Source organism: Orbicella faveolata, unplaced genomic scaffold (genome assembly GCF_042242905.1).
Source record: "Orbicella faveolata isolate gen_17 unplaced genomic scaffold, um_ofav_v1 contig_25, whole genome shotgun sequence".
Classification (NCBI taxonomy): Eukaryota; Metazoa; Cnidaria; class Anthozoa; order Scleractinia; family Merulinidae; genus Orbicella; species Orbicella faveolata.
This window is the reverse complement of record NW_028301553.1, coordinates 11,727,878-11,744,931: the sequence shown is the minus strand read 5'-3', so window position 1 is coordinate 11,744,931 and position 17,054 is coordinate 11,727,878. Positions and strand designations below refer to the sequence as shown.

General features: G+C 40.5%; 2 protein-coding genes across 5 annotated transcripts; both read right to left on the bottom strand.

Moving 5' to 3' along the window:
- Positions 1-99: 99 nt before the first annotated feature.
- LOC110041066 (uncharacterized) lies at positions 100-3,914 on the bottom strand. Its single transcript, XM_020746332.2, has one exon. It carries the CDS (start codon positions 1,804-1,806, stop codon positions 325-327), a length of 1,482 nt encoding a protein of 493 aa, XP_020601991.2. The 5' UTR covers positions 1,807-3,914; the 3' UTR covers positions 100-324.
- A 72-nt stretch (positions 3,915-3,986) lies between these two features.
- On the bottom strand, positions 3,987-15,923 carry LOC110041064 (oncoprotein-induced transcript 3 protein-like). Of its 4 annotated transcripts, none has more exons than XM_089294920.1 (12): positions 15,740-15,923; positions 12,535-12,915; positions 11,380-11,739; positions 10,885-10,911; positions 10,126-10,300; positions 8,411-8,586; positions 8,107-8,193; positions 7,518-7,583; positions 6,833-7,213; positions 5,753-5,978; positions 5,166-5,437; positions 3,987-4,856 (listed from the first exon to the last, which is right to left on the bottom strand). In XM_089294920.1, the coding sequence occupies exons 1-12, from the start codon at positions 15,798-15,800 to the stop codon at positions 4,651-4,653; spliced, it is 2,418 nt and encodes an 805-aa protein (XP_089151046.1). In that variant the 5' UTR covers positions 15,801-15,923; the 3' UTR covers positions 3,987-4,650. The 4 variants fall into 4 exon arrangements, with proteins under 4 accessions (XP_089151046.1, XP_089151047.1, XP_020601988.2 ...); XM_089294921.1 differs by having other exon boundaries at positions 6,833-7,210; positions 15,740-15,922; XM_020746329.2 differs by having other exon boundaries at positions 3,987-4,832; positions 15,740-15,920.
- Positions 15,924-17,054: the final 1,131 nt, after the last annotated feature.

Below are 17,054 nucleotides of genomic sequence, written 5' to 3'. Positions count from 1 at the left end.
TGTTATCGTTGTTCAGGATTATTTTCTGTAAGAGGTCACCTGGTAGTTCGATTCAGATCAGAACTAAGTTTTTTCACGACAAATTAGAACGTTATGTGGTTTTCCAGGAAGTTGACAAGCATTTTAAAATTTTATTGACCACAAAATCTGTGAAATACATCTCTGTTGACAGGAGTTTCCTCATTAGCATACATGTATCTCATAATTAGCCTGATAAACGCAAACATTCGATAAGTAATTGTACAATTAAAGTTTGCTGAATTTGTCGTGAAGACCAATAACTTCCTCCTCCATATTCAAAACGTAAGGATTTACTTTATCTTTTTATTTGTGATTTTCTGCTATGCAGTTCTTCTTTTCGATGTTTTGTTCGTGCAGCTTTAGGGCGACTAGATTCGAGAATTCCTGAAACTGTAGCTTCCCATCATTATTGACGTCAAGAGTGGCAAAAACTTTCATCAGGTCAGCCTTGCTCATTGCAATGTTCATTTTTTTCAACCCCGCGATGAAGGCGTCTTGTCCAATCGTATCACGTTTGGCAGAAAGCACCTTGAACAAGTCCACCATTCGCAGACCACTGTTGCGGGCGAACCGCACGAAGGTATCCAATGGCGAAACTTTCCCTGGGCTCCGAACATCTCTGGCTTGACCTCCTTGGATACTTATTTGCCAGGTACAGTTGAACTCGGGTCGCTTTTGAAGCACCTCCTCGAGCTCCTTATGGCAGTCTCTATCGAGAGCCATGCCCTCTAGATGAAGTTCCTGAAGGGCATTCTCGTGATTTCGCCGAATTGCCTTCAACAACGCGTGAGCACCCGGACTCAAGAATGGGTTCTTTCCGATGCGTAGCACTTGAAGAGTCCTGTTCCTTTTCAGGCCTTTAGCGATGATCTTTGCCTCGGGCAAGCCGATAGAAGTGTTGGTAGCATCCAGATGCGTTAGGGATTCGTTGGCCTCGAGAGCGCCTGTTAAGGCCTGTGCAGCCGCTCCTGCTAGGCTATTCCAAGATAAATCAAGCTTCTTTAAAGTGTAGCCCTCTCGCAGCCCATCCATGAGACCTACAGCTCCTCTGCTAGATATGTTGTTCCAGCTGACATTCAAAGACTCTAGTGAACTCGTTGCGGACAAAATAGAGCCTAACATAACGGCTCCTTGATCGTCAAGGCAGTTGTGACTCAAATCTAATACCTTCAAATAAAAACTCTCTTTGAGTCCTTCTATTAGAGGAAGCATCTGTCCGGCACTGCGACAGATGTTTGAAACGTTCAGCTCTTTGAGAGCGGATGTGTTTCTGAGCATTCGTTCCATGGCACGGTTTCCATCGATGCCGATGTTGTTTCCAGATATGTCAAGACTGGTTATGAAGCAATTCTCCTCCAGCAGGTCTGCAAGAGCTCTAGCGCCCGTCTCGGTAATTCCATTGTCATGGAGATTCAACGTGTCCACTGTTATGTTCCGTTTTAGCGCGTACGAAATGGCCCTTACTCCCTGGTCAAGGAGACCATAGTGTCGAAGGTCGACCTTACTGGTGGTCATTTGCCTGATGAATTTTGATGCCGGTGGTATTCCGAGCTGAGTGCAAGCTGTAAAGTACATCTGTTGCGGTGCAGCATCTTGTGTTGTTGCTGAACTCGACTCTTCCAAGTCCGTGTCCCACCCGCCTTCATCGCCACTGGAGGGTTCCGAAAGGAAACCTTCGTAGGAGCTCTGTTCCACGTCCATCCTGACCGAGGTCCTGCAACAATCAATATTATGGATGGGAAAAGACAGAAAAATCAATAGATTGCGCGAACGGACATGAAACATGGATTGTTATGTTCATTTTCTAAAAAGTCCCGGTGCTTACCTAACGTTCTGTCTAAGTATTAGCGGACTTAGGCTGCTGTCGCGCTTTAAATAAACAAAAACGAATTTTTATATATTTATTTATCTATTTAGTTAGTTATTTGGAAAAAACATTGACTATTTATAACCAGCAGAATCCCATAGGGGTTTCTGTTGAAGCCGTGAAACTGAAACGCACGAGTTCGGAACGGGGGAGAAGTTCGTTAACGAAGTTAGTGTCAGATTGAAAGACAGAGGTAGCATGAACATTACAAGAAAAAAAAAAAGCTCCATAATATTTCACAAACCTGCTATACTACATCTGCTCTCTGGCAGGTAGAGTTTCCCCTTTTTGTTACCATTTTGTTACCATGAAAGCCTTAGGCATGTAGTTTAAAGCTACGAACATCAACTGTAGTTTCGAGATGTTTTCTCAAAGTATCCAGTTGTGTAGGTCTTTATATTGTTCACCTGCTCCGGATTGGTTTCGCACATTTTACGGTAAAATGCCTTATCGGTAAAACGCCTTTGCAAATGTGGTTTAGCTGTCATAATTACACGATTAAGCTTATGATCGAAAGCTATTATTTGTTTGGCGTCGCACTTTACGATATTGGCCTCTACAGGGACATTTGTCACAATATTTCTATCTGCAGAAAAGGTTTCTTCTGGATTTTGAAAAACTTCCAGTTTTTCTAACAAGGACAGCCTCTGGACCAACCTCATTAGTGCTTTGTCGAAACGTTTTTGATGAGGTTTTAGTTTGAAAAAAGTGTGAACAGAGTTAACGTGTTAATTGGGCTTTCAGTCTCAATATTTAAAATTGTGTTCAAGAGGCTAAATTCCTTCACATAAATTAGTCGGAATTCTGAGTGGACTGAATTCTTTTCCTTGCAGGCTAAGTTAAAGTTAGCGAAGTTTTTTGTTTGTGTATTTGAACGTTGAAAAATTCATATTCGATATTAGTAGAGCGTTGGAAATTGCTAGTTATTGAGACTTTGGAAACACTGTTGCACTAACGGACATTATCGAATGTAATAAGGTATTTGAAGAAAAAAAATTACCCTATTGGTGATAGAAAATAAGATTAGCGAATCATAGTGGAAATTACCGTCACCAAATGTAAACACAAATGTACTTACAGAAACCAATACGTTTACCAGGATCAGAAGTGAGACGGGAAATTTCCAATACCGAAGTTTCTTCTTATAAATATTTTGGTATCTCGTGGATCAACAGGAAGTTTTGCAGTGACGTCAGTACCACGTGTAAAATAAGCTGTGATTTCTCACTCGACGAGCAATTACAAGCGAAATAGCAAGAAGTATCGTCCGATAATTACCCGATCTAGACGTCAGCCTCATGCCGAGTTGAAACTTCGGGCCCATATTGAACAGGATCATAATTAATTGTTTTATTAGTAATAATAATTGGACTGAGTGGAGTACAAAATCAAGGAATATTCGCGCGGGTAATTTGAAGAACTTTGGCACGAAAAAGTCAGTATTGCTTTAAATAAGTTAAAAAAAAAGTAGGAAACATTTACGAGGAAGCTATAAAGCGCACATAATTAACGTGCAATTGGTGTAGCTATCCAAGTACAGGTACCCAATTACAAAAAGTTGTAATTGGACATCCACTAGATCGCGCGCCAATTACGTGCCAAATAGGTACACCGAGAACCAATCACGATCGAAATTTTTTTGTTAGAGAAATATACAACAAATTGTCGACTACGGCATCGTAAACTGCTGTTGTACGGAACTTTACAGGTTATTGTAAGTACAGTTCAACCCCTATTAAACGGCCACCCTCGGAGAAATGGATAGTGGCCGCTTAGCAGAGGTAGAAACAGTAGAAAAGCCCCCATCGGGACTTTGATTACTGGCCGCCTAATAGGGGTGGCCGCTTAATAGGGGTTGGACTGTATGTATATACAATAGCCTCCATTTGGCGCGAAAATCTGCCGAGATATTTATCCGCGGACATTATCTGTTTCCAGAAGCGAACACTTTCCCGAAAGCTTAGTTCGAGGAAAACAGTGAGCTTTGAGGAACAGATATTGTCCAAAGTTTCAAAGCACTGAATCCCGACCATGCAAGGAAGATCCAATCAGAATGCTCGGAGCACCTTACCATATAATAAACAGCGGCACTACACACTTGAGTTTTCAATATCAGTTTTATTACGCGACAGTTTCATTTTACTTGTATCCAGACCCTGAACGGTGTTTTGATTTGCATGTCGTTAGTGGTTTTCATACAACTTGCGAATATCGCGTGTACTCGTTTTGTGCATTATTCATACTTCACTGAGTGGGGTTAGGTAGAGCATTTAATTGTGCAATATTAACATCCAAAATTAACTATCCTTCTAAGTTGGGTCGCGTTTGAGCCCAAGCCGTTAGCCCATGCCTTTACCGGACAACGCCGGAGCTTATCTTAGATCCCAGTAACATTAAGCAACTAGGGGAAGGAGTATTGATACTCTCCTTGGGGGATGCTAGTCCAGTTCCTCCCTCGCCCTAGTATTCTGTCAGGTTCGAACGGTTCATTGAACCCATTTTTACACCTGGGTGAAGAGAGGCACTGTGAGAGTTAAGTGTCCTTCTCAAGAACACAGACCAGCCTGACTAGAGGCTAGGGTGGTAACCGTTACGCCGTCTCCGCCTAGCTATCCCTGTAAGCGCCGATAAATCGAGACTTTTTTGCCCGATAGTAACTTAGTTTACAGCAATGATGTTTTCCTGAGAGGACCAAGCCTTGACTTTTGTGACCAACCACCTTGGGTTTCTTCTACAAAAGTAACAAATTTGATGCAAAGCTCTCAGTCAGGACCCGGCACATTGTCACGCACAAGAGGTAGAGTAACGGCCCCAGTAACGTCAGGTTTCTTACGACGCTTGTAAATAACGGCCACAAGAACTGCCAAGAGTAACAACGCGACGAACCCAAGTAGTCCTGCCACGACACCAATTACAGCGGTGCTCTCTTTTGGTGTCAAGGACTCTGCAAGGTAATAAGGAAGGGAGACTAGGAAAACTAATAAGAATATACATGTGAAACAATTGCTAGGGTAGATTGCGAGCAGTCTCTTTTGCTTGGAGATCCGCGAAGGAAGAACGCAAACGAACGAGCAGAGGCGAAACTGCGAGCTTCAATTCAAGCAAGTAACGCAGACGTCGGAAGAAGAGCGAAAAAAGGTCTCCGAGTCTCTTTTCGCTCGTCTTCCCATGCCCGCGCTATTCGTGGCATCGACGCTCGCCTCTGTTGGCTTGCGTTCTTTCGAGCAAAAGAGAGACTGCTCGCATTCTATTGCAAGAGAGATCACTGAGGCCATACCTGTAATCTCACTGGGTTGATTAGACGAAACAATTATTGGTCCAAGAGCCAAAAATCGTTCAATCTCGTTTTCTGATTCTCGCTTTTTTCTTTTGCTAAATGGACATCCCTCGGCACAAGGAGACGATTGGTCTGAACGAAGACAAGCCTTTACCAGACAATGAAGGAAGATTTCTTTCGACTTGACAGCGTTGAAACGAAACGCGCTCAAAATCAAACGCTGAACAGGCGACAAGGTGTAGTTAAAACGAAGGGCGTTGTCTTTTGCACACCTGCATAAATAGAATTGAAGTTATAAATCAATCAATAAGTAAAGAAACAATGCGTTATGTACATATAAACATTTCAATGCAGACAGTTTTGGATATCTGATGTTAATTAGCCTAGATTTTTACGATTTTTTTCTGTTTTTTCCTCAGTTTTAGTTTCGATTGAAAAGGTAAATCCAACACTCAAGACCGTGATAGACCACATTTCCAGACACAGAGAACTCCACTGCGCGTCGTATTTTAACTCTCATCTCGGTGTTTGGAAATTTGGTCAAACACGGTCTTTCGTGTTTGATATATTACATAATTGTCACTAACCCATCCTCTAAAAAGATGAACTGCATCTGATCATGATATTCAGATGTTGGAGTGGCTTTACACTCATCCACAAACACAACAAGTCCTGCATCCCTGGATGTCACTGAAACCTGAAGGAAAATATCTGTTCCGATGTCTATTGGTCCAACTGGGTACTCCGTGTAATACTCATTGAAGTTTTCGCTTTTGAACATGTTCATCTCAAACGTGAAGTTTCCAAACGCCTCTGAAAAGGATAAAACGAAAAACGGTTGCAATATTAACAGCTGGAAATATATATATTTAGGCCAGCCTAAATACGTAGTTCCTGGGCCGGGTAGTTCAGAGCCAAATTAAGTACACGGTAAACCAAGGCTGCATGTCTCTTTCAACCTATTATTTGGAGTATGGCCATTTTGCGCGACTCCGTCGTCGTCGTCGTCGTCGCCGTCGTGCGTACGCGCCCACGAGCAATACCGTTAGCCGTGATAACCATGAGAAAATCAACTCATGGGTTTCCTTTTCTTTCCTATATGAGTATGGGGCTCCCTTTAGCGGCCCTTCGGGCCGCTGGAGCTTCGCTAATATAAAACTATGCGACGTTCTTGTAAAAGTTAATTAGCAGACAGAAAACAGCCGGAAGTTAATTTCTCACACGTTAACTTGGCGCTTGGCGCTTACCGCTTGGCGGCCCTTCGGGCCGCCGGAGCTCCGCTATAACGTCCAATCGTATGATAGGGTGGCTTAGAATCGTCGACATATTAAAACCTGTCGTTTCACGATGTTTAGACACTAGAAATCAAATACACAAATCTAAATAATTCGAAAGAAAGCACATTTTATAAAGTTAAACGATCAAGCAGGCGCACAAAGAGACGGACAGACGACAGACAGACAGACAGACCGACAAACCAAAAGATGAAGCTAAACACTGGTACAGAAATTGCGAAAAGAAGAAATTTAATATGTATTGTGACAAAAAAAAAAACCAAAGCTAAGAACTGCTTAAAGTCTTCAGCGTGTCCTTAATCTCAGACTTGAACATTCTCTATATTGTTTGCCATTATTTACACGCAAAATATTTTAACATTCCTCACTAACCTATATCAGTGACGACAAATATTTTGGACGGGTCGAATGATACCACCGATAAAACCGCCTTTCTTTTGTAACGGCACTGAAACTCGAACACTGCTTGGTGATCTCGCGTGGCGTGCAAACCCAGTGTCTTTTGAGTGCGTACAAGAGCAGTTATGGCGTTGCTGTATACGATCATCTCGCCGTCAGCTGAAAGATTCCATGTCATTCCGCATGCGTCTAGAGTCGATTTGATAAATATATGACTGTCGTTTTGGAAGTATGGCTTGCAAGAGACGTCGTTAAGGTGAACGCTTTCGGGGTCGTGGTGTAGAGGGCTCTTGATGTGCAATACGACATTTATCTTATTCGTATCGCATTTAACGTCCACGTCGAAGTCATCTGCTGAGAGCACAGGAAATAACATGTCAAGTGGTTTTAGATATCGAAGAAGGCGAAGCATCTGTCGGAAAATAATGGCGGGTGCTTTTGCTGAGTAAATATCTTCTTTAAGTAGATAAGCTAATTTCAGCCTGTATTTAAGAATTGCAATAAACGCAATATCGTATATACCTAATGCTAAGCCCATTTCAGTACTCTGTTCGTTTTAGATGGCTGAACTTTTAGAACTGAGCCGATTGGCTTGCTTAAGTACCAGAGAGGTGTTGGTCGCATATGTTATAGTGGTTAAATCACACTAAACAACTACCTTGCTTGGTTTTTGCTGCTGTTGCAGTTGTCTGTGGCGGTGAAGTTGTAGTGGGCTTCGTAGACTCTGAATTAGGCCAAAGACAACGAGGTAATTACCAGAACTATTGTCATTAGTTTTGCAGAACTGCTTTATTCTCCAGCAAATTTTAGACACCTCGGTCTCTACACTGCGGTAGAGACAGTTATGGTTTAATTTTTCTCCTTTTGAACAAGAAACAGGAACAAGGGACTAGAGCAAATGGATTGGGTGACAACGTCGAATAGGAGATACCGTAGAACTTAACGGTCACCTCTCTACAACGGCCATTTTCCACTGCGCCAAAGGTGGGTGGGGGCTGGTTGTGGGGAGGTGCGACTGTATTACCCTTCAAATCAGGTGAACTAGTGGTCAGTAGTCTCTTTTTATACTTTGCTATTATACAAATTTGATGCAATTAATAGGATAAAAGAATGCCTGAAAGGTTTCCATGTCGTCATCGCACAATTTTGGTCACTAAAAAATTGATTTTGATAACCGCCAGCTCTGCACGCGATCGAAGTGGAAGATACAACAACTCTCGCAGCAATTGTATCAATTCGTTACTTACCGTAACACACATCTCCATCTTTGTTCATTCCCACAGGGTTCATTTTTATTTCACAAGAATCAACTCCGTCTGTGCATTCATCAGCGGCTGTCACAAGTAAAAGAATAAAGTAAAATTAGTTCAGTTGTGTTACTGAGCCACTCTGAGACCTATGTTGACATTAATACACTTTGTTATTCTTCATTATTCTCTCTTGGCGGAGCGTTTTAAATCTTTCAAACGAAGACCTAGTGGATTTGTGGATTTCCCGTTCAGTGTCGGCCATTACCATTAAGATATCACAAACTTTAAACACATTTCTTACCAACGGCTCGGTAATGAAGCAGGAATCCAGCTTGGTTTGCTGCTTGGGAGTTGTTAAAGGTCACAAAGACCTTTTCACGGTCGTAAAGTCGCTTTGAAGGTAGCTTGCAACCACAGTATGTGTTTGATTGTTCCTCGCCATCCATACCAAGGGTAACATAATCATTGACACAGTGGCTGAAAATATGGCAAAGTCGCTTTGGGAACAATTTAAATTTAATTATAAGTAACATTAGCATTACTTATCTAAGAAGTCAACATTTCCAATCGGACTTGTCGATAGCAGAAGGAAAAAAGAGAAATAGAACTAAATATTTGAAAGAGCTAACTAAGTACGTTGTTTTGTTCTTTAGTCGCATTTCAAGAACGCAAAGCCTTGTAACTGATTCTTTCGATAACTCTCTATAGATGTTCACACAGGGACATTTATGAAGTCATTAGACAAATCTCTCCCATAGCTGTGACTTTGCTTGAAAATGTGTAGCCTGCGAGCAGGCTCACGTTGGAGCACAAGCGCGCGCAGCGAAACCGCGAGCGCGAAATTGAGCGGCGAAGACGCGAGACGAGAAAGTGAGTCTGGTCTGATCTCTGCAGATGTTTCTCTTCTGACTCCAAATGTGGACGACTTATTTTTTACTGTGAGAACGTACGGTAAATTACCGACTCCGTGGGGATCTAATCGCTCCTCATAAAACATAATAGATTGACAGTTTTATCGCCTTTCCCGCATTTCGACCAATGGTATTTCACTTTGTTCAGCCGAAGCAGAAATGAAAAAAATACAGAGATCAAGGCAGGCTTACTTTCTTGGCGCCTCTTCACCAGACTCCTACCCGCCGGATCGATTTGCTCTTCGCCGCTCGCGCGCGACTCAAGTGAGCCTGCTCGCAGGCTAGGAAATGTGTTCCCACTTAGCATTCTCGCTCTCGGTTTAAAAAATTCACAAAACTATAGCGAAAGTGTTTCACCACATCACCAACACCCTCCAAATTCGTCCAAAACCTCCGCTGTACTCCGTTAATTCAACTCTCTTTTCCATGTTTGGAAAGGTGATGAAATACTGTCTCGAGTTTGATATATCACCTGAAGTTGGCGATGATTCTGATTGCTACAATGAAAAACGTTATGACGAAATCCGATACGAAATAGAGCTATTTCAGTTTTAAATGGACAAAAACCTTGTACCAGAAAAACTTTAAGTATATGACAGTCTTTTTGCATTTTCTAAAAGCTAAAGATATAAGCAGTTGCCAGGGATAACACCAAAACAATTTCCCATAGGAGGTCGAGAAAATAAATTCCAAAGTTCAGAAAAATAGACCAATTTCGATATATTAAAATTCAGCCTAAAACAACAGACCTCAGCACGAGGCTCCGGGGAGTAAATACAGAATTTATGGGGTTTATTCCCCAGAGCCTCATGCTGAGGTTTATTGCTTTAGACTGAATTTTAATATATCGAAATTGCTCTATTATTCAAACACAAAAATTGATCATCAGTTTCATTTCACCAGTACTTTCAAGTGTTCGGCATAGGAACTTCAGCATTGGTTTCGACATCTGGTGTTGTTAGAAATTATTTCGTTTGAGAAGATACTTAAGACAGTCGCACAGACGTTTGCAATAAGATGTAATCTTGATACAAAGTTTTTGTCCACTTGTTACTCGAACTTGTGGCGGATTCCTTCTTTATAACTGTTCTAAGTTTCATATCACCTTTGACTTCCTTTCCCTGCCATTCCAAACCAGGAAAATTCGACCAACGTTTTGTAGCCAACTGGGAAATCGAGATTCCAACGGCAGCCCGAGTTCCCAGATGGACTTTTCGGTAATCCAGGGCTGCGTATGTTTCCAGGCAAGCTTTTAATATCACTACTAAGTGAACAAATATCTAAAATGTATAGAGAAACAGAGAAAACAATAGCTTTGATGTAGAGTGGTATCCCGATTTTTCAAACCACATAGGAGAACTGAAAATTGAGGTGAATCAATATATTCCTCCCAAATTTTTGTTCAAGGCAGCAAAAAAAATTGCTTCAAATAATCGTTATTTTCGAAAACTCCATTTTGTTGTTGGCTTGATTACATTAAAGATCGCTGAAATTACAGATAAAGCCACAATATCACCCTGAACTAAATACTTGCTACTGAAAGTTCCGATTTTGTTTACTCGCATTACAGTCCAGCATCGTGAGGAAAATGTTAAGTATTCACAAAATAAGGATCAAGAAACAATACATTTTTATCTACAAGTTAAAGAGTTACCTAAGTTGTAGATAACCAGGGAGAGGAAGAAAACGATAACTACTTTATATTTTCTTTCTTTTAGTGTGTTACAAAGACAGCGTAGCTGGTGTATTCTTACAACGAGCATAATCCAAAAATTCGTATCAGTGAAGGTCTGATCTGAATACATGGGAAGAAATGAATTAAAATTCAATTCTACGAATGTACTGATTGTTTAGCTAATCTCACCTTTGTCCTGCGAACAGCGAACTTTACCTGAAAGAGGAAAAAATAGTTTAATAATACCGTAAACGATCTCGCGAGAGAAACGAACAAATGTAGAGTGCAAAAATCAAATTGATCTGAAAGACTCGGAGATATTGTCATGTTTTGGTCTTTAACGTACATCCCAATTTTAATCCGTGCTCAGTATAGATTCAGTTCTAAGTTTGTGTGAGTTATAGTACATAATCGTTTAAAACTTACGGTTAAACGAAAATTTGTGTTTTATAGAATCGTCATTTCGAAATTCGTTTTACTGAATTCGATTATTTGTTGCTAAGGGCCGCATACAACGGACATCCAAAACATTTTATTGGAAATTCATTCGCGTACAGTGAACATTAAACTTCTGATGAATGGCGAGAACATACGTGCATGGATGCCTTGCACAAGTCAAACATAAGTTTTCAATTTGAAGGGGAATAAAATATATAATATAACGAATTCGTTTAGTCTCCTTACTTGAATCGACAGTCTCGTAATCCAGTTGGAAGCCGTTACCAGGTTTACTTGAATCCGAGACGAAGTTCACGAGAAGATATTGATCTGTAGAATAGAGCCGAATCTCACCCGATGCACAGTAAGCATATTTGGCGATCAATGGGCTATCGTCACGTACTCCATCGCGGAACATTACATAATCATTAGGACCCAGTGTCATGTTCTTTAACACCAGTTTTACTTTCATGCCCGCGGGCGCCATTATACGCCAAGTGCACTGAAGGTTGTTGGGATACTGGCGGGGAAAATCTGGACTTGACAAGGAGCCTGGGTTCGATCCATTAATAGTAACGTTGTTGTTATCAGCTGCACAATCAAGATCTAGTCATAGAAAAAGTTTGAGAGATGGGTAAAAATTAGGTGCGGAAGAAGCGGAACAGGGGTGGAATTCATGCAATTTGTGGGTGCGGTAGGTTTTATTTTTTCTCGGTATCAATTCAAACAACGGGGCGATTTCTGGCGGGTTTTTTTGTGGAGGGGTGGGGGGTAAAATTGCAAAGGTGTTGATTTCAGGCACCCGAAGGGCTGCCAAGCCATGAATAGTAACCCATAAAAGGCATAATGATAACCCCGGTAATTTGTTTCAGAAGCCCTCCACTTCGTTGGGCAAACGAGGTAACCTGGAAACCCATGTATGGCTGGTACGAACACACTAATTCTGTCACCAGTCACAACTTACAGTTTATCCAGGGTACTTTGTTCATTTTGTTGTGACGGGCTTCGGGGAAGGTGGGGAGACGCTTGGGACTTAATGCAGTCATAACAGCAGTCTAAGCTGCTATGAAAGACCAACATGAAAGTATTTACTTCGAGCAGTTTTCAAATCAAAACCAAAGTAATCACTCTGGCCAATCACAAAGGATGCAGGTAATCACATGGACCAATCAAAACTCGAAGTAAATACAGGTTACTGATGCGAGGCGCAGGATAACATGCGCGAGCGAGTCATTAATGGTTTTGGTTTTACTTCTGATTGGATGACAAAGGGGCGCGACATTATTAAACCAATCGTGTAACGTGGTGAGGCAAAAACAAGGCAAATGCCAATTACTTTCGTCACTTAAGGGAAAAACTGCTCTATTATAATTATTGTACATCCAAGTAAGATATTCCCACCTGTAGCACCATCCCCACAGTACTGAAGATCACAGTAAGGGGTTGAAGGTAGTTGATAGACGTAAAAACCACTGCACTTTTTCACCTTAGTAGCCGTGTACCACTGACAACACGAGCCCATAAAATTGAAGCAAATTCTCCCGATGGAAATATCACCAACCTTCGTCGGATGGGACCCTTGGAACCAACCCGGGGAATGCGTACCGCAGTGGCCAGATTTGACGCACGAATCCGGCATTTTTAGTCCAGCTCCTCCTTTAAATCTATACCAGTCCAGAACTAATTTTTTGTCGCACTGAACGAGGTCTAAGCCAGATATGCTGTGGAATTGAGAGCGGTTGGAATCTCGTAGTTCTTTGTATGAAACGCATGGATCAAGATCTGGAAGAGATGTTGACATGTACTGACTGAAACTTTTTTCACTTCACTCCAGAAACATCAGCAACAACAAAACAACAAACACACAAACAAAGAAAACTAGCAGAGAAAACGTTCGTGAAGAAAACGGCTTAAATCATGAAACTATCCCCATGAAATAAGTAGCCTGAACTATAAATTAAAGGCGTCATGGCATACACGTTTTGTACGACGCCTGATAATCGGAAATCAAGACTGAGAAAATGAGGGATTTTCTCATTTTCTCTTGTCGGAAATGAAATATTTACAGTTTATTTCTATGGAAGGAAAAGCCTGAAAATTTGGAATTTTGTCGGATATCTTACAGGTTGAATTTTAACTGAGGTATCTCTGTTCGCTTTTGAGGTCGCCATCTTTTAACGCTCTGAATTCAGTAGATTTCAGTGGAAACAAGTTCTTTTTCAGACATGCTAAAACCAGCCGCCGTTTAAGACGACAATTTATCATTTACACCGCGTGATTGGTTTCTTGACAGGTTAATCGTCTTGTCAGAATTAACCTTAGATGTAATGTTTTCACACGTAGAGATCGGTCGTGTTTATCTTATCTTTGATGAGGTCTTTGCCACATGGTGGGGAGGTAATTGCCTCGTAAGAAATCAAAGTCAAACAAAATTTTGCTGGATCATTGATGTGTGACATTTTACTTTCGTGTTTGAAGAAGAAACTTCTCAGAAGTTTACACCAGTGGTGTGATATTTATTGTAAATGTTCGAATGTTGAGTGCCTTTGTTAAAGCATTATGAGTTTACATTGATTTATTAGCTAGCGTAATTCTGTTACGCCCAGCAGCTCCATACGCAAGAGACATCTAATCAATATTTGATGACATGGAATTAGAATTGAGCACAGGTAGCTTAATTTGTAACGAGAAACATCGAAAATCTAATCATTTTTGTAGCCAAAAGCGTGGCTTGAAGTAAACATGTAGCCATGTTTACTTCAAGCCCAGGAATACTCTTGTAAAGTTTTGTCATTTTAAACGTAGTACTGAACCCAAACAAAAAGGTAATAATATTAATTACACGTCTAAGACGGGCCTCAGGTAAAGGGTCCTTCATCCAATCAGAACTCTTTAGGTTGGTCCAATATTCTCTTAGAACTAGACCAGGTGAACTTTCTTCTGTAATAAATCACTGATTACGAACTAAGCTTTATCGAACCAAAGCGGAGAATATCGGCCTTCGTCCTCAAGATAATAAAAAATTATTTTGAAATGTGAAATACTGGATATATATGGTGAAATTCATATTACGCACACGAGAGCGTCAACAGCCGTATCCCATCCCCTCCCCCAATAAAACTATTTTGAAGTGTCAATCGTTTATTAATAATTAATCTTTGTTCGATTTAATAATATTGCAAACATCCTTTACAGGAGTCAGTTTTTCATATGACGTTCTTTGGCCAAGGTGCTTTACAAAGTCGATCAGTGAATAAGCATTATAAGACACCAGGTCAGGCCTGATCTTGACTTCAACTCGTCGCCACGTACTAAAGTTATGTTAATTTGTTGGAACCCTTCTTCCATGTGAATATTCCTATTGTTGCAATAGAAAAATTGTAAATATTTCAAGTAAAACATTCTTCCAATGCTCACACAAGGTATATGTACATAAAAAAATCAACGGCAAACAAAGTACACAATGCCATAAAGCACTCTCTGTGTTACATCTCGCTTCAAGGTAAATAATGTTACTGACAAAATGACAAACAAAAGCTTTGTTGAAGATGCTTTTTGCATAGGGGAGTGTTTGGAATTTTCACACATTTTAAACAAACTACTTTTCGTAATTAACCGAGGAGAACTGTTATAACTCAGGTCAGATTCTTGATCCTAAACGCACGATTTATTGTTGATAGCGAGAAGTGAATTGGGTGACGAAATGAGCTTAAAAAATGCTTCCGTTCTTCAGACATCCAAGGTCAACCAACATATCATCTTCGTTCCTATTTCCGAATAGTTTTATTGCAATAAGTACAACAACACTCCTCTATGGTCCTCTATTGAAAATGGCGAATGAACTCTGTGAAATACATTATGCCAGACAGCCAAACAGACAGAATACTGGGCTGTGCCAAATTTATGTCTTAATTATATAAGTCGTGGATCAGTGACAAATATTCGTTCAGCTATCAAAAATGCTACAGGAAATCGTAACATCTGTCCGAGTTTTGTATGTATGCCAAGTGGAAAGCGGTGTATGTAGCTATTTTTCAAGGGGCTTCACTGTAATGAGGCTTTGCATCACGCTAGGGTGCGAAAATCTCGATAGCTTCGAGCACAGCTATTAATAATAAAAAGAGTGATCCACGCAGTTATTTTGGAGTCGTTCAAACTATTGTTTTGATTTAAATATTCGATGTGTTTTGCAACACTTTCAGTCTTTTAACTTAAACCCATGTCGCCAATGCACACTAATTGTATGTACTCGTTTTGTGTTCAGATAACGGCACTCTTTATTCGAACGCAGTCACCGCGACAAACAGACAAGGAGTGTTGTCATAATGGTCACTGATATGTTAAACATAATCGTTGGCTTAAAAAAATAATAATCGAAGAATCCCTGGTTGTTCTAAGGGTTTGAAATTCTTAGTGCTTCGTTATTTAAGTAACTCTCACTAAACTCAAACAACTGAGATTTCTTAGGGGATATAAACGAAACTTTGCACGTTTTACTTTATAGATAGTTGGCAATTCAACTGTCTATCTCGCGAGTTGCTACACAATACAACGGCCAATATGAAGCGATACATATGAAATTTTGCAGTTTAAATCGTTTGCTAACCTGATGTGGAGGTGGACACGAGATGAAATAAAATCACGATTCCCAGAAGCAGTTGAAACATACTTCCTTTGTGCTGGACAGTGGAAAATGTTGGATTGTTGACCTTCTGAGGCCGTCAGAACAGCAGGCCATTTCTTTATGCAGATTTCGAGCTTGGCAGCTTTTTGAATCCTAATTAGTTGATTAGTTAATCCACAGCCACGTACAACGCCCAGATTATGTCTTATTGTTTAATTTCTAGCACGTTCTTCAGTTTCTCGTTGACAAAAAATAGCGTGACTTTTAAACTGGAGTTCAGCTGGCCTTCAAATAAACGCTGTTTGTAATGGAAATAACGACTACAAATGAAATTTAGAAAATCTGTTAGTCTATTTGGCTTTACCAATTTTTCATCAGTCTACTTTTCCGCAAAAGATGCCCTTGAGGGTGAATCAATTGACATCCATTCGTGTGCGTTTGTTTTGAAAGCAAAATGAAATGTTTGAAGGGAACCTGGGAACGAGTGCCTTGATTGGCGAATCAATCCCAGCCCTCCCCCATAAATAGACACTTAATTATTTTATTTCCTTTCTTATCATCTCCTCATCTCGCATGCAACATATTCATGAAATTATTTTAAATATATAGATTTAGCCAAGCCTAAAAGCGGACCTCCTGGGCCGGGTTGTTCAAAGCTCGATTAAGCTAAACCAGGATAAGTGAGGATTTTGATTTGAGTTTTGTAACTTTGAGGGAAGGTTTTCTGTTTATATTGTTTGTCCTTCTGTTTTGAGTTTGAATAATGCCAAACTACACAAAACAAAAGTACTAAAAAGCTTTTGTAAACAAGAAAAATTAATAATTTGGTTACACCTTCGTGACGTAGAGAAAGACGACGAAAACGCATCTAAACGGGTCGCGAGACACTCTAGTCTCCCCAATCATTCTGAGCAACAAATGGCAGTCTGCGGCCTTTCCCTACATCAAGGAAGCACGGAAAGCCGCAAAACTCTAGAACAAAAATTTATTTTTCAAATCGGCGCTCGTAATCCTCACGGTATCAACGAACGCTTTTCATTCAACTAATTTATTCTGTCTGTTTCTCACGTTACCATGTACCAACCAATAGCGTAGCTCCATCTTTCTGTATATAAACCACACACAACCCACAATTCCTCGATTCGCTCCGATGAAGGGTTAACGCTTAAAACGTCAGCTTTCGAATCTCTTTACGGTGGCCAATTCGCATTACCAACCCAGTTGATAAAACCAAATTATCTTGGAGTGTATACACTCCAAGTCCTTCTAATGACAAACAGTTCACCAACTGTACGAC